Here is a 22,395-nt window from a genome sequence, read left to right as displayed (position 1 = left end):
AGCGGTGCTGGGATGACAGGGGTGCAGTCATAGACAGTGCAGTGGTGGCTACTGATGGGCTTCTTGCTACCTGGTATGTGGAAGCCCTTAGTAATGTCCAACCTGCAGCCCTCCTGCTTCCAGTACTTCTACTTCTGTGTTTGAAGCCCTGTAACAACTGGAGGGCCGCAGGATGGACATCATTGTCATGTACACTGGCTAAAGTTACACATAATGGTGGTATTTATACATGAAATTGCCCCTGTGCCATCCTGCAATGATTTCTGGGACTATTTATACATGGAACTGCTACTGTGTTCATTCTTCAGTTTTTATTTTAATTTCTTCTGACCTGGCTTTCAAATAGGGGTCACAGAGTAGTCCCCAGGTAGCCCATAAACTGTTGTACTAGGGGCTGTGTTTTTAAGAGATTAATTTTGTTGTCCTTGGTATTTATTACTGATCTTCTATTTTGGTATCTCCAGCTCATATTCCAGTTTCTCATTGAAACCACCACTTGGTTGGTAGGGTCAATTGCACCCTAGCAACCAGATAGCTGTTAAAATTACAAACTGAACAGCTGCTGAATAAAAAGCTATATAACTAAAAGCCGCAAATAATAAAAAATGAAAAGCAATTGCAGATTGTCTCAGAATATCCCTCTCTACGTCATACTAACAGTTATTTTAAAGGTAAAGAACCCCCTTTAATGAACAGGGAGCTCCAGTTTCACTACTTAATCAGATTAATGTTTTCTCAGAGTTGCTCTTGGCTCTGCCTTACTGCCAATTTGCCACAAACACAGACAAGGTCACAGAGACTTTCTGTTCATTGTCCATGTTTATTGATCTTACTTGTCTGGGATTAATGGAGTGTCACGATCGCCGCCCGGAGCAGGTCCAGGAGCTCCGGGCAGCGCGTCCTCCCCTGCCGGCGTCGCTCCCAAAATGTCGACGGCCATGGCCGCCACATGGGTAGCGCCGCCGGCGCGATGACGTCAGCGCGTCGGCGCAAGGACGCCGATGACGTCACTATGGCGCCAAATTCAAATATAAAAGCCATACCAAGACGCCAGAATGGCGCCCAAATATAGGATTCATTCCTGTGTGTTTCCTGGGTTTCCTGTCTGCTTTTCTGAAGACTTATCTTGTTCCTGTTTGTTGCTGACCTCTTGCCTGGACTTTTGGACTTTGCTGATATTCTGCCTGCCCTTGAACCCTTGCCTGGACTTTGGTTATTCTTCTGGTTTACCCCTTGTTGGACACCGCGACCTTGACTCCCTTGTGGGCTTCCTCCTTGATCCTGACAACCTCCCTGGTGGGAGCATCCCGGCTCCCTGACATGGAGTGCTCATTGGTCATTTCTACAGTAATTATACTGGCACAGCTAGGGTTAATATGCTAATTATCCATATTTTGTAGTTAAATATAGTATACATGATTATCCATTTAATTCTAGCATGACTGAATAATGTTTTATTAAAAGGGTGTGGTATTTGGGGGTGTGGCCAAAAAGGGGGCATATTTACGGGGAAAAAAAATTGTCACACTACGAGCAGTGGGGTTTTCTGTGTCCACTGGTGACCTCTTTGCTCAGGGCCCACTAAGACCTTAAAACGACCCTGACGTCATGCTCCTTTAAACGTTTTATTTATTTTATTTTTTGCCTAGCCCACTAATGATGACGTCACTTCCCGTTTCCAGCAAGGACACTTCCTGCTTTATGGTGGTCAGCGAGTCGCGGATCAGTTTGCAGATCAGGCAGTTGCGGGTCAGGTAGGTAAAAATGTGGGTGTGGGTTACAGGTCCGGGTTTCAAAAATTGTTTCCGCGCAGGACTCTACCCCAGGGTGGGGCCACCATACTAAAGTTGTGGTTCACCTTTGAGTTAACTTTTAGTATTTTATAGAATGGGTGATTCTAAGCAACTCGTTATTTATTTTTCATCGTTTTTTTTTTAATATTTGCCTTCTGGCTCTTTCCAGATTTCAGATGGGGGTCATTGACTCCATCTAAAACCAATGCTCAGTAAGGCTACAAATTATTGTTATTCCTACTTTTTATTGCTTATCTTTCTATTTAGGCCTCTGCCTTTTAATGTTCCATTCTCTTATTCAAGTCAATGCGTGGTTGCTAGGGTAATTTGAACCCTAGCAACCAGATATTGGAAACTGCAAACTGGAGAGCTGCTGAATAAAAAGCTATATAACTTAAAAACCACGAATAATAAAAAATGGAAACCAAAATATCATACTAAAAGTTAACTTAAAGGGGTTGTTCTCCTTTGAGTTAACATTTATTTTGTTCAGGTAAGTTTTATTGAACATAAGCAAATTTATACATCACATTCAGTAGGATATACGTATGAGCTTGACAACAATATTCCATTACAGGAGACAATAATGATCCAGTTCTAGCTAATATCTACTTAAGTCTGGTCACACTATACTTTACCCTGACAGAGTTTATTTTACAAATAATCACAGCTCCAGTACCTCTGCGGGGGGTATTTCCTTAGCCAGGGGTCCCATATCCTATGGAACTTATCCAGACAGCCCTTACATTTGGCTAACATGAACTCTGTGTTGGCCAGATTAGACACCTCAGTTATCCAATGTGCTACTACTGGCGGGGCCTCCGCTTTCCAGTTAAGGGTAATGATTCTACGCACTTGAAATAGAGCTTTACTTAGGAATAGAGCCCCTTGAGAGTCCACAATAGTATCTGACTGTATATTTAATATGCATATTTAAGGGTCATTTAGGTTATCCCTCCCCGTTACTCTAGGATCTCCAGTGTCTCGCTCCAGTTTGCCTGAAGCTTGGGGCAACTCCAAAGGGTATGTAGTAGATCCCCCACTGCTTGTTTGCATCTAAGACATTGTGGTGAGAGATTGGGGAACATTAGTCTGCTCCTCGTGTAGTAGGCCCTATGTAGGAGGTACAGCTGTAATATTCTGTGCCTAGGAATGAAGGACACTTGAGACGGGGCTTTAAGTGCAGCCGACCACTGCGTATCAGTAAGGACTCCAAGATCCCTTTCCCATTGCTCTCTGCATTTTAAGGCTTTATCCTTGTGTCAGTACTTACAGATCAGTTTGTACACCCTTGAAATTATGCCCTGGGTCTTTTCTGTATTTATTAGTGCAATGACTGGGTGCCCAGCTATTTCCCGGGGCTTCTCTTTGTACCACTTTGTTAGCTTTAACCTGAGCCTCATATAGAATAACCAAATGGGATGAGGGGATGGACCTCCCAGCTCGAAGTTCGGAGAATGCAAGGGGTTTGTCAGGTCGCCATACATCATCTATTGTGCGTACCCCTTTGTCTAACCAACCTTCTGGGGGCTTTAGCTCCACCCCTCCGCCCTCGTTGGCGTTTCCCCATAGTGGGGTAGAAGGGTCAACATTTGAAATTCCCATTAGATGGGTAATCTTGGATAAGACCCACTTGACATTCCCTAAAATGGGGTTGAGGTTAGTCCTGTTAGCTTTGACAGGCACCATGAGGAGTATTTGGATAGGGGACAGGTTTTTGGGACCTTATACAGGGCTGAGCAAGGGCCCTCTGGTTTCAGTGCTGTCATATGTGATCTCTGCAGAGCCAGATACATAGCTTGAAAGTCAGGCAAAGCCATCCCACCCCCTCTTGTAGGTTTTTTCCGTATTTCCATGCTCAGCCTGCATCTTTTGTTGCCCCATATAAACTTCATTAGTTTTGAATCTAGTGTGTTAAAGAATGTTGGCGGGAGGGGCACCGGGGCATGCCATAATGTATACATCAGCTTAGGCTGAACAAACATTTTTATCAGCTGAATTAAGCCTACGGGGCCTAAAGCTCGATTCGTACGATTTTCGGACCGTTTGTGGAGAGTCCTGACATATTTCGTCCGGCGGAGATTGGTCGTTTGGTCTATCGGACAGGTTAAAAGATTTATGTCGACTGCCAATAATATCTCTGCGTGTATTGCCGATCTTACGATTTTCAGAGGGAGACTTGTCACTTGTCGGACATAACTTTCATACGATTGCTGTCAGGGGCAGAACATCGGCTCATCTGTTCTTTTGTACTTTATTTGATCAGAATGGTTAGTGGCAGGTCGGGAGATGGGAAAGTCCGATCATACGATGATTTGTACGATTGGATCTTTGCGTCTATGGCCAGTTTTAAGGCAAAGCCTCTCAAGCTGATACCTTCTCGTCCACCCATTTTAGTAGGGGAGCTACATTTAAGTCGTAAAAGGAAGCAATTGGCAACGCAATCTCCACTCCCAGGTACATAGAGGACAGTTTGCCAGGTCATCCTCTACAGTGGGGGGATCCACCAGAAATAGTGTTGACTTCATAGGGTTTACTTTTAGACCTGATACTTGCCCAAAGCTCTGTTACTTTTATAAGTTCCCTTAAAGACTGTCCTCTGTCCCCAAGATAAACAAGGGTGTCATCAGCATATAGTTGGATATTGTCCTCCCCTACCGCTGTCCGCCAGCCCTGTATTTGCGTGTTTTACCTGACTGCTGCAGCAAAGGGTTCTATGGCTAAGGCAAACAGAAGAGGGGAGAGAGGACAGCCCTGCCTGGTACTCCTGGAGAGAGCAAATGGAGTTGTCAGTGCCGTGCCCACTCTCAGTGCTGTCGTTGGTTTGGCAAATAATAACTGCATAAGTTCTGAACTTCTGCCCGAATACCATATGGCCTAGCACCTTCCATAGTTTCTCCCACTCTACCGTTTCAAAGGCCTTGGCAACATCTAGGGCTGCCACAGCCCTGCCACCTATGTTTTGGTGTTCCACTGTGAGGTTCACCAATAGGCGGCGTATATTCATTGCGGTGGTTTTGCCAGGCATTAAACCCAACTGATCATCATTAGTTAAGTAATGTATCACTTTTTTTAACCAACTTGCTATGATCTTATAGACTTTAAGCAGTAGGGGTGCTAGCACTTTAGAGTGGTGCTTGTATAGCTCAATGGGCAATCCATCAGCACCTGCAGCTTTCCCATTAGGGAAATTATCAATTGCACCTCAATTAGGGATATACTGTAGTTGACTCCAGGTACTCTCAATACTCCGGAATTAGTTGGGGAAGCTGCACTGAGTTAAGGAATGCTTCTACCCCTGGCATATCTGTGGGGACTAGGGTGGAGGAGTACAGCTGTTAGTAGAAGCCCTTAAGAATATTTTGTATTTACAACAGATCTGAGGTTGGATTCCCATTTGCATCTGTTAGTAGGGTGATAGCAGGTGGTGTTGATTATTGTCAAGTGGGCTAGCATTTTCCCTGCTTTTTCTCCATGCTCGAGAATATTTACTTTGGAGAAAAGGTACCGTTGCTTTGCCTTTTCAGTCACATAGTCTGCAACCGCCTTTTGCGCTGATTTCAGTTCCTTAAATCGTTGATTTGTGGGATGTATTGTTAATTTTAAGGTAGGTGCAACCTTACTCCCGGTTGGTAATGTCTTCATGCTTCCACTAAGCCAGCCACCTCTGTTATGGCTAATAGATTGTGTGCGGGGGTCGAGACTGTCCTACCTTCTCTACGCAGCCTATCCATGCTGGGGTCTATACAGTGCTACGCAATATGTTGGCGCTATATAAATACATGTTAATAATAATAATAATAAGGGCATTATAGTCTCCTATAGCTACTACGGCAGCATGGGGGAACTGTGCTATAAACTGGATTAGTTGCACCAGACACTTATCTGTGTAATGGGGAGGTACATATATAGAGGCAAGCACCACCTCTTGAGATTGGAGGAAGCCATGTATAAAGATGTATCTGCCCTTTTTGTCTGTTTTGATGAATTCTAATCTAAAGGGTACACTTTTATGTATTAGTATTGCTACTCCAGAAGAGGGTGTGGAGTATGGGGCTTGGTAGAACCATCCCACCCAGGGGCACCTCAGAGCCTGTGCCCCCACCAAATGGGTTTCCTGCAGTAGAATTACCTTGGCATTTGATTTTTTGAGGTAGTCCAGTGTCAATCTGCGCTTAATGGGATTATTAAACCCCTGACATTGCAGCTAATACACTTTCTAGACATTTATACATTCAATAGCATGTTGTACAGGGTAGAACCAATTCCAATTTTCCAATGCATCGTACCTGAACATGAAATTTAGGGATGAACCGAATCCATTATTTTGGATACGGCCGAACCCCCGAATCCTTCACGAAAGATTCGGCTGAATACCGAATCCGAACCCTAATTTGCTTATGCTAATTAGGGGTGGGAATGGGAAAACATTTTTTACTTCCTTGTTTTGTGACAAAAAGTCACACGATTTCCCTCCCTGCCCCTAATTTGCATATGCAAATTCGTATTTGGTTCGGCTGGGCAGAAGGATTTGGCCGAAACCCTGCTGCAAAGGCCGAATCCCGAACCGAATCCTGGATTCGGTGCATCCCTAATTAAATTGTATGCGTATGCAAACTTATTAAAGGACCAGTAACATCAAAAAATTTAAAAAAAAAATTAGTATACATCGAAAAATAAACACCAAGACAAAAGTTTAAAATTACAAAACCTTTATTAAGCAATAACTTACCGAAACTTCAGAAAAGGCGACAGGGCGACCATCCACTCTGATGTGCTGGATTTCTCCTGCCCGTCTATCTCTCATGTTGTACTGACAGCATGTGAAGCGGCTGCTGCATCAGGGAGCGCTATATTGTACAGATCACCCCTGCTTCGGTGTAACTACCCGTTCCTGAGTACAGAGTCTCAGCAGGGGAAGAGGGCACCGGTCTGCTGCTACTGTCTGGGCCATAATCCCACTGCAGACACGGGGCAGCTGAAGGATCTAAGCTCTGGCTCTTGTTCTCTGTGCTCATCTGGGAGTCACCCTCTACATCGCCCAGCTATACAGGAGCAACTGGTATCAAGTCCAAGGACTGAGAGCAGCGGGGGCGAGGAGCAGAGCTCGGATGATGACAGCGACGGGCGCTACAAGTTGGTGCTAAGATCGGCCGAGCACAGGGCCTCCCAAGCAGGCATGAAGCTGGATGCCCCGTGCGCTACAGGAGGAGGCAAGAAGTGATGTGAATGATGCTCTGGATGAGCTCCGCTCGGTGATTCCCTACGCGCACAGCCCCTTGGTCCGCAAGCTCTCCAAGATAGCCACCCTGCTCTTGGCCAAGAACTACATCCTCATGCAAGCCCAGGCGCTCGAGGAGATGAGGCAGCTTGTGACTTATCTCAACCAAGGCCAGGCCATCTCCGCCGCGCCTTCATCCGTAACTCTGCCGCTGCTGCTTTTGCGCTGCATCCTCACTCTCGATGTGCAGAGTCAGCTCAACATGGACCGAGTCGCTGAGGTGGGAGACACTCTGCAGGAGATGGGCGCTACTGCTGCTGCTTAGTGTCCCTTGTTCCTCTTCACATGCTGCTGTCAGTGAATAGCCAGGGAGGAGAAATCAAGTGCCCGAAGGATGAATGGTTGCCCTGATGCCTTTTCTGAACAGGAACGGAAGTGGAGTTTCGGTAAGTTATTTTGGACTTTGTTTCTCCTAAATTTGTGTAGTTCGGTGGTATAGTGTATCAGCTGGTGTTTGCCAACCACTTGGGATCTCCGTCTGCTTTCAGTGTGTTTAAATTGGCAGTTTCGTAGGCAGTTATTTCAGTGCGGACAACCGTCAAGTTCTTGGATATTTCCTCAATGACTGGTAAAATTAAGTCAAGAGAGCATTTGTTGAGGATTTGACACCACCTCTCGCAGAAGTCTGTGTTGTTGTGTCCAATAGTCAGTATGTTCTTTACCCTGAAGCCCCTGGGTATATGTTGCCTTTTGTGAAAATCGGAGAGGTAGATGCCGTGTAGCTTGAGGTCTATTTCACGTTCTTTTAGTCGTAGTCGGTGATGGTAGATGTCGTGTGTAGTGGCTGTGGGAACGAGGTCATCTGCGGTTTCTGTGAACAGAGTTTCTGCGACTTCCACGTCTGACAATTGTAGTCCGCTGAGTGGAATATCAATAGGTTCCGTGCCACCGTAGTTTTCCATCGCCAAGAGTGAGAAGATTGGTCATTAACGAACTGGGATTTAGGTCCAAAAAACTTGGGTGCAAGGGCAGAAGAATAATGATAGAAGCCTGTAGGGAGCCGGCACAACTCGTAATATGCTGTGTTCTGTGCCTGGGTGCTATCAGCAAGAGGTTCATATCCCCTCTGCCTTTACCTCACACAATGCCCTCTTTGCTGACTCCCTTCTATTCCCTCCCCTTTTTTTCCAGCCCCCCTTTGTCTTTTCCAGGTTTCACGGACCCTCTGAAAACAGAACCAGCGACACAGTGCCTTACCAGCCCTGGACCGTGACCTCAGCCTGCATTTGGAGCAGCGCTGCAATTAACAACATCCTCGTTCCTGGGCCCTAACAACACATCTACCATTGCCGCATTGAGCACACGTATACGCCCCCTCAGGAAGCAGGTCCGGCCCTATGACTGCTCGTTCCAATTAACGTCCACACCGCACATTTACCGTATACCGCGAAAACAATCCTGGCCCCCTGACAGATGATTTCTGATCGCTCTACTTCTAAGTGTCACCTCACGCATCAGACATAATCCTCGCCAGTGGACTGAAACCTTTTGAACATGCCGCTATGATTACCTTGAATTTCCGTAAATCCAGTGGATACCTTTGCCTTGAATTTCCGTAAATCCGGTGGGTACCTTTGCCTTTAATTTCTGTAAATCCGGTGGGTACCTTTGCCTTGAATTTCCGTAAATCCGGTGGGTACCTTTGCCACACACAATTATACAGGACATTTCTTGGACTTAGTTCGAATTCAAACAGCTTTCAAACTCACTAACTGTGATTTAAATGTAGGATTATTCTGCTCAATACTGAAGTTCAAGGCTGCTGTATTGATTTTTTGACCACCGGAGCGGAGCTTATTGGACACTTGATTTAAAGTAGCCTATACTAACATTGCCTATAGTAACAGTGGCATAATAGTCTCTAAAAAATGTAAGGATTGCACACTCAGTCTTGAGTAAAGATACAAAAAATATTTTATTTATTGAACACTTACATAATAGCAGGTCGCCCTACGCGTTTCGACCACCGAGGTGGTCTTCATCAGGGGCCAAATATTATACAAATACAAATAAAGGATAAAAAGGCAGAACGATTGTAAGTAGTTGACAGTTTAAATACCTTAGAGAACTAGCTTCTTCCCCACAAACGTGCGTTTTTCGGCGTGTGACGTAATTTCCGCCTAGTATATGCTGGCGCCTCAATTACCCTGTGGAACGCACTTGCGTTCCATCCAGATTCAGCGCATGCCCACAACTTTCCCCATCGTTCAAAAGCACTAACGTCTATTGAGCATCAACATAAGGGGGTGGTGAGTTGCATATGCCGAAAATTGCCTATGTGACTCGCTTCCTCTGTCTAATTTCTTGGTATATCCCTCTTGGATCTATTATATACTCAAAAAAATTTAATTTTGCTAGCATGTCTTATGTATAATTCACACTACACCTATTAAAGGAGACAACTACTGTAAATATACAATTCTTTGAAACAAAGGAAGCAGTCCCATATTTGTGAGTGGCTGGTTGAACAATAATGCTTGTATATATAATCTTGTATGTCCAGCATATTGTCTGAAAGAAAAAAAATACAAAATAAATATAAATAATAAAAAAAGGAAAAAACTGATTTTTTTTTTAAAGATAACAAAAAAAGCAATAAAGGTACAATACAATCCAAACGTAACATTTACTAAACCCAGTGAACCCAACTTCCACAGTTGTAGAACATGTACATCTCAAATACTTGTTTCAGAGCCATATGCCCTAATCCAGAGAACAGGTATACCTATCCCAATCTCAAATCCCAAAATTATATATGAAGCATCCAATCCAAATATGCAGAAGCCGAGCAAGGACCCAAATTGCAACTGTTATCTGCTCTGTAAAAAACAGGAAAAATTCAATAAATCATTGAGGCCTGAGGGAGTCATGGTATTTAAATGAAAAATCCACTCCCTACGCAATAATGTGTACTTTTCCTTTTTTTTTTTCCGCCTTTTCTGAACAGGAACGGAAGTGGAGTTTCGGTAAGTTATTTCTTAATAAAGGATTTGCCATTTTAAAGTTTAATCTGTGTTGGTGTTTTTATTTCGTTGTTTACTAATGAATTTTTTTAAAAAATTTATGATGTTACTGGTCCTTTAACAGTTAACCGCACCCCAATCAGCCCCCTCCCCTTCTGCCCATGTCCCCATCTTTTGGCAGAATTTCTCCCTAACTAGCATAGCTAAACTGAGGCGTTCACTCTTGCTGGGCCCCTTAGGGCCGTGAACTGAAAAACACACCACCTGGGAACTGGTGAATAAACAAGTGTAAAAGACTTTAAAGTTAGCAGTGCGCCTACTCGGTTCCATGGGGTTAACAGCTAGTATGTGAGTATAGCTTTGAAGATATGTCCCCTAAGTGTCCAATCAAGTTCTTGTTGGCCTTGTACTTAAAAAATGTGCATAACACTTTGTGCCCTCAGAAGAAAGATTTAGTGGGCCTCTTGGCCTTTATCCGAGGCGTCTTTGTACGGGCAATGATATCAGTTATACAGAACAAACCATTCTGTATAACTGAGGTGTCAGGCCCGGATCTTCTGTGTGTCCAGCAAGTTGCTGAGCTTGAGCGGCGTGGTGAAGAATCGCGTCTGTCCCTCCATGATAACTCGCAGTCTGGCGGGATACAGCATCGCGTTCGGCAGGTTAAGGTCTCGGAGGTGCCGTTTCCAATCCATGAACTTTGGTCTTTGGCGCTGGACTTCTCCAAATAATGAGATCTTTGCGGCCTGGAAAGTAAGTTTGTCTTTCTTTCTCACCAGCTATAGTAAGGCGTCCCAATTTCTGGCGTTCAGTAAGCGGGCAATTAGAGGGCAAGGTGGTGCCCCCGTGATCGGTGGCCTCGTCGGAATCCTGTGGGCCTGCTTTATAGTGAAAGCCACGGAGAAGCTGTTTTGCCCAAACTGCTCAATTAACCAGGCTTCAATAAAATTTTCAGGGGAGCTTCCCTCTGCCCTCTCTGGGAAGCCGTTGAATCTTAAGTTGTTCCGCCGCAGCCTGTTCTCCAGATCGTCCAATTTGGAGTCGCAAGCTGCTACTGCTTGGTTTAGATGTTGGACTTACTCTGGCAGTGGGCGACATAGATCTTCAACGGAGCTAACCCTTTGCTCCAGGGCTGCTGTCCATAAGCGCACCTTCTGCAAGTTTTGCTTTATGATAGAAAGTTTGATTTATATTTTGTTTTTGAGCAGAGACAGGCTGTTGCTGGATTCTTTTGAGGCTCTAATCTCTGCCAGCAAATCGGCCAGTGTTGGTTGCTGAGCTTCCGGGCGTCTTGGCTTTGGCCTTCCCTTGTGTCAGGCCCAGGAGAAAGATCTCTGAACGCCATTTTGCTCAAGCTGAGGTTCCTGTGCATATTTTTCAAGTTTGGATGCCGCCTCGGAGGCTCGTTTCACCACTCGGTTTTGCCCCATTAGAAATCTTGGGGGTATTGCCTCGTCGGCTGCTGCCTCTGGATTCATGTTAGCGCTGTTTTCACAGGATAAATTCTGGGATTTTTAGAACCAAGTGCCGGAGCTACACTACTCCACGTCCGTTCACATTTAGTTCTAAGCCACGCCCCCTTCTAAATGACTTTTAACACCGGTGCTGGACGGCGCCGGCTTCACTGAACCTCAGAAAAGCTTCCACGTTATTTTTGGGCCAAAACCCACTGCCTTTGGTATCGTGACTATAGAGAAAAGTGATTGTAGAAGAGAATGGGTTTAGAATAAAGGGCACACAAGCAATAAGTATATTTGTAGGGACCCCGATACACACGGATCACAAACCTCCTGGGCATACCTCCCAACTGTCCCTTTTTCGGAGGGACAGTCCCTCTTTTGACAGCTCAACCAGCAGTCCCTCATTTGTACTGGAAAGTCCCTCTTTTCTCTGCACTGAACAGCCAGAAAAAGAAACAAAGTTTCTCACTTAATTGGCTTTTAGCAGAGAGCACAGAACAACTAACAGGTGCAAATAAGATACTTTGTAACAATTTTGAGACACAAAAACACAGTTTAGATAAGGAGAAATATTTTCAAACTTTCATAACCTGGCAAATTTTGTAAAACAAACATGGTAATTAGGGGGTGTGGCCACAGAAAGGGGTGTGGTCAAAAATTGCTGTGCTACGTGCGGAAAAATTTTTTGTCCCTCTTTTTACTTCCAAAATGTTGGGAGTTATGCCAAAAGCATTCGGCCTAAGGTCCCCTACTGCCCGGCAGACATGCCAGACCAGTGCAAGTTAACCTAAAGTGCCTGGCCCATCCAAGGCTGTCCTCTGGGCCCTGGAATTGCTAGAGCTCACTGAAGCCCAGTAAGGGGAATCTGAGCAGGACTGTGTCATTCAATTGCTAATGAGCCCTAGCAATTTGATGGCCAAGTTAATAGCCTTGGATGGGCCAGGCACTTTAGGTTAACTTGCACTGGCCTGGCATGTCTGCCAGAACTGCAATACTGCTTTTGGGAATGAGTAGGGTTGCCACCTTTTCCGAATTGTTTTACCGGCCTGGTGGGGGGCGGGAACAAAAAGGGGCGGGTGTGACGTCACCCTGCCGGTATTTTACCGGCCTAGCCGGTAAAACACCTGCCAAGGCCGGGGCAATGTAGCTGCCGGTAAATTTGTAATACCCTTAAATTTGTAATTTCCCTTGTAAAACTTACCTTGTCCTTCGGTTCTTGTCCTGGCCGCGCCGTGGCCCCGCCCCTTTGCAGCATAACACCGCCCCTTTGACGTCGCGTCACGCCCCCTTTTTGTACCCGCCCCCACCAGCCGGAATTTTTTTGGGGAAAAGGTGGCAACCCTATGAATGGTGCGTGGGATATGGGCTGGGTGAGTTCAAGTAGGGTTACCTTCAGAAATAATGGGGCGTCATGTACCCGCAAGGCTACTCTCATACAGCCTAATCCCACGAATGAACCTCTTAAAGGGATACTGTCATGTTAAAAAATATTGTTTTGTGACATAAAGTCCTGAGATTTCCCTCCCCTAATTTACATATGCAAATTAGGATTCAGTTCGGACGGACAGAAGGATTCGGTCGAATCCGAATCCTGCTGAAAAAGGCAGAATCCTGGCCAAATCCCGAGTCGAATCCTGAATTCGATGCATCCCTAGTTATGACCCATGTGCCCCCCTCAAGTCACTGATTGGTTAGTGGCTGGTAACCAATCAGTGGAAACCTAGAGAGCTGCAAAGCAGGAAGTAGTGTTCTGACTTTTATATTAGACATCCACTCACTCCAGCCTTTATACATTACATTTTTGGCTAACTCACTATATTAGAAACACTTTTTATTGTGCACAGTGTCTATTTACCCAGTTTTATTTTTACACTGAACTGTCCCTTTAACAGGAGCTCTTTTATAAAAGAAAAAGGATAAATTGCGTATGTACCGGCACCTCCCGGAGGCCAAATGCCGACACTTCTGCAAAATTTCTACCTTTCCAGACTGGAACGGGCTTCCCGGGGTGCAGCGCTGAGTCCAGCCAATGGCAGGTGGCCGTTAATCCGGCGCAGATGTAGCCAAACCAGTCAGGTCCATTTCAGAAATCTATTACCTGCATTTGCATTTTCATTTTCTCAGCGGGAAAGCTTTTTCCCCCACAGTCGCTCCAGCCGTTGTCTGCCTTTCTCATCAAATAAATTGCCACAAATTCACTTAGTAGCAGTGCATAATAATGGGATAAATCACCGTCTCTCGTCTGGCGCCTGACAGGGTTATTATACCGGCTGCTTGAGCTGCGTCCGCTGTCGTTACTTTTCTTTTGTGGATTAAAGGAGTGGCTCACCTTTAAGTTAACTTTTAGTATGTTATAGAATGACTAGTTCTGAGCAACTTTTCAATTGGCCTCCATTATTTATTTTTTATCATTTTTGAATTATTTGCCTTCTTCTGCTGACTCTTTGCAGCTTTCAAACAGGGGTCACTGACCCCATCTATAAAACAAATGCTCTTTAAGGCTACAAATGTATTGTTATTTTTACTTTTTATTTCTCGTCTTTTTATTTATCCCACCTACTATTCATATTCCAGTCTCTTAGTCAAGCAATGCATGGTTGCTAGGGTAATTGGGACCCTAGCAACATGATTGTGGAAATTGCAAACTGGAGAGCTGCTGAATAAGAAGCTTAATAACTCAAAAAAACAGAAATAATAAAAAATGAAACCCAATTCCAAATTGTCTCAGAATATCGCCCTCTACATCATAGTAACAGTTAACTCAAAGGTGAACAACCCCTTTAAAGGAAGCAGCGCTACCTAGAGATGGGGCGTGCTTAAAGGAGAAGGAAATGCTAAAACTAAGTAAGCTTTATCAGAAAGGTCTATATAAATACACCAGTAAACCCTCAAAGTAAGAGAGAGTCCTCTGTCAAAAGAAACACCACATTTCTTTCCTTCTATTGTGTACTCATGGGCTTCTGTATCAGACTTCCTGTTTTCAGCTTAAACCTCCAGGGCTAGGGCTTGAGCATGCTCAGTTTGCTCCTCTCTCCCTCTCTGCTGTAATATGGAGCTATGAGTGAGCATGGAGAGACTCAGGCAGGAAGTAATGTCACAGCAAGCTAATATGGCAGCTGCTATCCTAACCAGAGAGCTTCTAGAGCTGTTTACTCAGGTATGATAAAACATTCTGCGGAATAAATATAGTGTTATAGCTTGCACTATTGTGGCTAATCTAGTGGCAATAAACTGCTGCGGTAGCTTTCCTTCTCCTTTAATAGGCAGTAGTGTTGGTTCCTCTATTAGATCCAACTTAAAGGGGTTGTTCACCTTTAAATTAACTGTTAGTATGACATAGAGCGTCATATTCTGCGACAATTTGCAATTGGTTTTTATTATTTGTGGTTTTTGAGTTGTTTAGCTTTTTATTCAACAGCTCTCCAGTTTGCAATTTCATTCATCCGGTTGCTAGTGTCAAAATTACCCTAGCAACCATGCATTGAACAAGAGACTGGAATATGAATAGGAGAGGCCTGAATAGAAAGCTGAGCAATAACAATAAATGTGTAGCCTTACAGAGCATATGTTTTTTAGAAGGGGTCACTGACCCCCCCCCCATTTGAAAGCTGGAAAGCATAAGAGGAAGGCAATTAATAAAAATATATATATAAAAAATAAACAATGAAGATCAATTGAAAAGTTGCTTAGAATTAACCACTCTAAAAGTTAACTTAAAGGTCTTAAAATCTCTTACCTTCTGATCTGTCTCCTAGAGGTGAATACGACTACCAGTTAACCCTTTCGCACTGACCTGTACACTGACCGCCAGACGCAGTGGTTTTACTTCCGAGTCCGCAACACCCGAGCCGCCGTCCCTTACCGCTTCACCATCGTCAAACTCAGGAAACCGTCCAGCCTTTACAGCCGTGGCATGCGGCTGCTCGTATATTCTGTGGCGGAGGCAAAAAGCTGGCGGTGTTGGCTGGCGCAGAACAGGAGAGAATATAAAGTACTACAGGAACAACCTGGAGCAGAATGGGCAGCCATACTTCTCTCTGTCTTTGACCTTCCACTTCCCGCACAAGATGGACAGTGTCGGACTGGGATACCAGGAAAACTCCCGGTGGGCTCAGGTGTCAGAGATCTCTTGCTTTTAACTATTTGGCCTATTTCATGGTCATTCCCTATTTCTTAATAATGGAAGAATATAATATAAAAGACTAATAGGAGAATAAAGAGGTTGAGTGAGTAAAGGATAGTTTGGAAAGTGGGCCCTCAACCTAAGGTTTTCTGGTGGGCCCCTTATATCCCAGTCCAACACTGAAGATGGACACGTGCTATTTTGCACACTGTTACCCGTATACCTATTCCCACCTGCAGGATTACTTGGCCAGTATCACCCGTGGCCCGGAACGTTCCAAGTACTGTAAGATCAGAGTCCTGTGCCGTTCCTTAGCTAGTGTAGCGCTATAGTAAATTGTGTGTTATTTACACCACTATTGAGCTCCACTCCCAATAAATGTGCCCCGGATGAGACCTGTAATCTTAGGGAGTGAGCCCTCGCAACGGTGTGGAGGCAGGGTGTCGTGCACCTGTAACTGAATTCAGGGTATAATAATTGGGCGCCAGTGGTTCTTATAACTTAAACATGAACTGGTTTATTGAACATACACAATCCTCAGTGGAGTATACAATAGAGCATGACAGGATTTGGTATCACATTGAATAGGCAATACTCACAGCACCATATGGTCAGTATTAATCCCCACAGGCAAGAGGACGTGCTCAGCAGCAATAAAGGTACACCCAGCTTTCAGCCTTTTCCCTATGTGGAACCTGAGGGGAATCTATCTACACTGTTCTTATACACTTAGTCCCTACTTCTGGGCTATTAGTACCCGGGATCTTAATCCCTCTGACTCTCCTCGTCGGAGCCTTGAGCTGCTCAGCTAAATAACCTGCCTAGCTGTCACTCCTAGAGTGACCTATAATGGTAAGTAGCCTATTCTTACTAGACCTGACCTGTCTAGATTCCACAGAGCTCAGCCTACCTGTTCAGGTCACAGCTAACACAAAATGGACACTGAAAGCATGGCTTCAGAGCCTTTTATATCCTAGCACAGTGCCATCTGCTGGTCACTGTGAGAAGTAGCAGGGGCCTAGCTTAGAGCAGAAAGAGCAAACAGTACCCCTCCCAACTGTATTTTAGGACCCAGTTAGGTGTCCATAACATTGAGGGACTGCCTGCACAAAATACTAGGGGTGGCTATTTTACACATCCCTACACTAGGAACATGGTGTACTGACCATTACCAACCCGTCTCCTGCTACCTACCGACCAACGAAGAAGAAAGTAGTGATAGTAACGGCCAGGGCCCACCAAGATCTTCCTGGATTATATTCTAAGTGCCAGTAATGATGCCCAAGTCTTAACGCGATTCCAAAGTGGTACCGATGCTGAACCCGGACGGGGTGATTGTGGGTAATTACCGCTGCTCTCTGACTGGTAGCGAACCTCAACCGCAACTACAAGTCCAAGCTGAAAGATTCATTTCCCTCTATCTGGTTCACCCACAACATGATCAAGTGGTGAGTTATGGGAGTTATTGGCTTTATTTAATGTTTATATGATTTTCTAGTAGATGGTAGTGGTGTAGTAGGAGTCAGCACTGGGCAATGGAAACCTTTTGCAGCCGGGGTGCACGTCTCAGGCAGCCACTTCCACCCGAATACAAAACTCTATTTTCATGGATAGACAGCACCACACGTTCCGTAATTTTTCTTAAAAAGCTTTTATTTGCAAAAGGGCTTTTGTTGGACAGGAATACAGCGACGTTTCAGGCCGACAACAGCCTTTCCTCAAGACTTAAGGTATGGAGATCCAAATTATGGAAAGATCCCTTATCCAGAAAACCCCAGGTCCTGAGCATTCTGGATAACCGGTCACATACATATAATTAATCCTTATTGGAATAAAAACCAGCCTATTGGGTTTATTTCATGTTTATATTTTTTTTTAGTAAAGTTTAAAGGGGTGGATCAGCTTTAGGTTCATTTTTAGTATGTTTTAGAAAGGACAGAAAGGGTTAAAGCTCCTTCTCCTTTGCTTATTGGACAGGTACAGCGTGTGTGGGGGGTTTGAAGCTTATAACAGCGATTGCAATAATTGTGAATATTATTGCAATAATTAGTGACCAGCTCCAACAATATAATGATGAAAGGAGCCCGTCCGATATCATGATACCCCATGTTGCCTTGTCTCCCCCTGTTTTTAATGAAGTTGGATCAGCCTTGGACTAATTCACATATTTATCTAATTCGTTCTCCCCGAGGGACCTGCAAACCGATATCGGAGTTTTAATTGGTGCCTACTAATATGGAGCTGCCAATGCTCCGAGTTCTCAGCCAGAGCTTTAGTAAAAATTAATCCATGCGATAAACATTGCCCCCTGCTGATGGACTAAGTCCCTGACTTGGGGACCCTGGGAAACTGAGAGAATAAGCCCCATGCTGCTTGTTCTTGAAATGGAAAATATACAGTAACTTCTTTCCCTTATTAAAGGGGTTTGATGTAGAGAGTGATATTCTGGGTCAATTTGTAATTGGTTTTCATTTTATTATTTGTTGTTTTTTTTTGTTTTTTGTAGCAGCAATCTGGTTGCTAGGGTCCAAATTCCCCTAGCAACCAAGCACAAGAGATACTGCTGTACTGCGACCTACACAGACACAGCTGGAATCAGAATGTTTTTATGTGTCGGTGCAAAAAGAGCTCCAAAGAGTTCCCAGATAAACACCACTACTTGTACGAGAGCATATTCCCACTCATGCTCAGCAAGAATGCCCCGGAAAAGGTATTACTGGAAATTTTTATTGACTTGTGTGACTGTGGGATAGCAGGTATAGTAGGGAGAGATGGTGCCTATAGTAACAGTGGATAATAGTCTCTGGGAAGGGAGTGTGACTGTGGGATAGCAGGTATAGTAGGGAGAGATGGTGTCTATAGTAACAGTGAATAATAGTCTCTGGGAAGGAAGTGTGACTGTGGGATAGCAGGTATAGTAGGGAGAGATGGTGTCTATAGTAACAGTGGATAATAGTCTCTGGGAAGGGAGTGTGACTGTGGGATAGCAGGTATAGTAGGGAGAGATGGTGCCTATAGTAACAGTGGTATAATAGTCTCTGGGAAGGGAGTGTGACTGTGGGATATCAGGTATAGTAGGGAGAGATGGTGCCTATAGTAACAGTGGATAATAGTCTCTGGGAAGGGAGTGTGACTGTGGGATAGCAGGTATAGTAGGGAGAGATGGTGTCTATAGTAACAGTGAATAATAGTCTCTGGGAAGGAAGTGTGACTGTGGGATAGCAGGTATAGTAGGGAGAGATGGTGTCTATAGTAACAGTGGATAATAGTCTCTGGGAAGGGAGTGTGACTGTGGGATAGCAGGTATAGTAGGGAGAGATGGTGCCTATAGTAACAGTGGTATAATAGTCTCTGGGAAGGGAGTGTGACTGTGGGATATCAGGTATAGTAGGGAGAGATGGTGCCTATAGTAACAGTGGATAATAGTCTCTGGGAAGGGAGTGTGACTGTGGGATAGCAGGTATAGTAGGGAGAGATGGTGCCTATAGTAACAGTGGATAATAGTCTCTGGGAAGGGAGTGTGACTGTGGGATAGCAGGTATAGTAGGGAGCGATGGTGCCTATAGTAACAGTGGATAATAGTCTCTATGAAGGGAGTGTGACTGTGGGATAGCAGGTATAGTAGGAAGAGATGGTGCCTATAGTAACAGTGGATAATACTCTCTGGGAAGGGAGTGTGACTGTGGGATAGAGGGTATAGTAGGGAGAGATGGTGCCTATTGTAACAGTGGGATAATAGTCTCTAGGAAGGGACTGTGACTGTGGGATAGCAGGTATAGTAGGGAGAGATGGTGCCTATAGTAACAGTGGATAATAGTCTCTGGGAAGGGAGTGTGACTGTGGGATAGCAGGTATAGTAGGGAGAGATGGTGCCTATAGTAACAGTGGATAATAGTCTCTATGAAGGGAGTGTGACTGTGGGATAGCAGGTATAGTAGGGAGAGATGGTGCCTATAGTAACAGTGGATAATAGTCTCTGGGAAAGGAGTGTGACTGTGGGATAGAGGGTATAGTAGGGAAAGATGGTGCCTATTGTAACAGTGGGATAATAGTCTCTGGCAAGGAAGTGTGACTGTGGGATAGCAGGTATAGTAGGGAGAGATGGTGTCTATAGTAACAGTGGATAATAGTCTCTGGGAAGGGAGTGTGACTGTGGGATAGCAGGTATAGTAGGGAGAGATGGTGCCTATAGTAACAGTGGTATAATAGTCTCTGGGAAGGGAGTGTGACTGTGGGATATCAGGTATAGTAGGGAGAGATGGTGCCTATAGTAACAGTGGATAATAGTCTCTGGGAAGGGAGTGTGACTGTGGGATAGCAGGTATAGTAGGGAGAGATGGTGCCTATAGTAACAGTGGATAATAGTCTCTGGGAAGGGAGTGTGACTGTGGGATAGCAGGTATAGTAGGGAGAGATGGTGCCTATAGTAACAGTGGATAATAGTCTCTATGAAGGGAGTGTGACTGTGGGATAGCAGGTATAGTAGGGAGAGATGGTGCCTATAGTAACAGTGGATAATACTCTCTGGGAAGGGAGTGTGACTGTGGGATAGAGGGTATAGTAGGGAGAGATGGTGCCTATTGTAACAGTGGATAATAGTCTCTAGGAAGGGACTGTGACTGTGGGATAGCAGGTATAGTAGGGAGAGATGGTGCCTATAGTAACAGTGGATAATTGTCTCTGGGAAGGGAGTGTGACTGTGGGATAGCAGGTATAGTAGGGAGAGATGGTGCCTATAGTAACAGTGGATAATAGTCTCTGGGAAGGGAGTGTGACTGTGGGATAGCAGGTATAGTAGGGAGAGATGGTGCCTATAGTAACAGTGGATAATAGTCTCTATGAAGGGAGTGTGACTGTGGGATAGCAGGGATAGCAGGTATAGTAGGGAGAGATGGTGCCTATAGTAACAGTGGATAATAGTCTCTGGGAAAGGAGTGTGACTGTGGGATAGAGGGTATAGTAGGGAAAGATGGTGCCTATTGTAACAGTGGGATAATAGTCTCTGGGAAGGAAGTGTGACTGTGGGATAGCAGGTATAGTAGGGAGAGATGGTGTCTATAGTAACAGTGGATAATAGTCTCTGGGAAGGGAGTGTGACTGTGGGATAGCAGGTATAGTAGGGAGAGATGGTGCCTATAGTAACAGTGGTATAATAGTCTCTGGGAAGGGAGTGTGACTGTGGGATATCAGGTATAGTAGGGAGAGATGGTGCCTATAGTAACAGTGGGATAATAGTCTCTGGGAAGGGAGTGTGACTGTGGGATAGCAGGTATAGTAGGGAGAGATGGTGCCTATAGTAACAGTGGATAATAGTCTCTGGGAAGGGAGTGTGACTGTGGGATAGCAGGTATAGTAGGGAGAGATGGTGCCTATAGTAACAGTGGATAATAGTCTCTATGAAGGGAGTGTGACTGTGGGATAGCAGGTATAGTAGGGAGAGATGGTGCCTATAGTAACAGTGGATAATACTCTCTGGGAAGGGAGTGTGACTGTGGGATAGAGGGTATAGTAGGGAGAGATGGTGCCTATTGTAACAGTGGGATAATAGTCTCTAGGAAGGGACTGTGACTGTGGGATAGCAGGTATAGTAGGGAGAGATGGTGCCTATAGTAACAGTGGATAATTGTCTCTGGGAAGGGAGTGTGACTGTGGGATAGCAGGTATAGTAGGGAGAGATGGTGCCTATAGTAACAGTGGATAATAGACTCTGGGAAGGGAGTGTGACTGTGGGATAGCAGGTATAGTAGGGAGAGATGGTGCCTATAGTAACAGTGGATAATAGTCTCTATGAAGGGAGTGTGACTGTGGGATAGCAGGTATAGTAGGGAGAGATGGTGCCTATAGTAACAGTGGATAATAGTCTCTGGGAAAGGAGTGTGACTGTGGGATAGAGGGTATAGTAGGGAAAGATGGTGCCTATTGTAACAGTGGGATAATAGTCTCTAGGAAGGGACTGTGACTGTGGGATAGCAGGTATAGTAGGGAGAGATGGTGCCTATAGTAACAGTGGATAATAGTCTCTGGGAAGGGAGTGTGACTGTGGGATAGCAGGTATAGTAGGGAGAGATGGTGCCTATAGTAACAGTGGATAATAGTCTCTGGGAAAGGAGTGTGACTGTGGGATAGCAGGTATAGTAGGGAGAGATGGTGCCTATAGTAACAATGGGATAATAGTCTCTGGGAAGGGAGTGTGACTATGGGATAGCAGGTATAGTAGGGAGAGATGGTGTCTATAGTAACAGTGGATAATAGTCTCTGGGAAGGGAGTGTGACTGTGGGATAGCAGGTATAGTAGGGAGAGATGGTGCCTATAGTAACAGTGGGATAATAGTCTCTGGGAAGGGAGTGTGACTATGGGATAGCAGGTATAGTAGGGAGAGATGGTGCCTATAGTAACAGTGGATAATAGTCTCTGGGAAGGGAGTGTGACTATGGTATAGCGGGTAAAGTAGGGAGAGATGGTGCCTATAGTAACAGTGGATAATAGTCTCTGGGAAGGGAGTGTGACTTTGGGATAGTGGGTATAGTAGGGAGAGATGGTGTCTATAGTAACAGTGGATAATAGTCTCTGGGAAGGGAGTGTGACTGTGGGATAGTGGGTATAGTAGGGAGAGATGGTGTCTATAGTAACAGTGGATAATAGTCTCTGGGAAGGGAGTGTGACTGTGGGATAGCAGGTATAGTAGGGAGAGATGGTGCCTATAGTAACAGTGGATAATAGTCTCTGGGAAGGGAGTGTGACTGTGGGATAGCAGGTATAGTAGGGAGAGATGGT

The 22,395-nt window shown here is 44.8% G+C and overlaps 3 protein-coding genes and 1 pseudogene across 6 annotated transcripts in view; 2 read left to right on the top strand and 2 right to left on the bottom strand.

Annotated features, from left to right (window-relative positions):
• The window catches only part of LOC121393056, a 1,743,327-nt gene that overhangs the window by 834,278 nt on the left and 886,654 nt on the right, over positions 1–22,395 (bottom strand). The window lies entirely within an intron of this gene.
• The window catches only part of LOC121400993, an 840,200-nt gene that overhangs the window by 117,867 nt on the left and 699,938 nt on the right, over positions 1–22,395 (bottom strand). The gene's annotated exons all lie outside the window — the stretch shown is intronic.
• On the top strand, positions 6,464–9,629 carry LOC121401011 (class E basic helix-loop-helix protein 22-like). The gene has a single exon (XM_041585415.1). The coding sequence runs from the start codon at positions 6,983–6,985 to the stop codon at positions 7,337–7,339; it is 357 nt and encodes a 118-aa protein (XP_041441349.1). The 5' UTR covers positions 6,464–6,982; the 3' UTR covers positions 7,340–9,629.
• LOC121401145 lies at positions 13,451–15,636 on the top strand (annotated as a pseudogene).

Source organism: Xenopus laevis, chromosome 3L (genome assembly GCF_017654675.1).
Source record: "Xenopus laevis strain J_2021 chromosome 3L, Xenopus_laevis_v10.1, whole genome shotgun sequence".
In the NCBI taxonomy this organism is placed as follows: Eukaryota; Metazoa; Chordata; class Amphibia; order Anura; family Pipidae; genus Xenopus; species Xenopus laevis.
Note: the sequence above shows the minus strand (reverse complement) of the source record. Positions and strands in the feature narration are given on the sequence as shown.

Bases quoted from the DNA above. Each gene is read 5' to 3' on its own strand.
- LOC121401011 (XM_041585415.1), top strand. From the start codon at position 6,983: ATGCCCCGTGCGCTACAGGAGGAGGCAAGAAGTGATGTGAATGATGCT.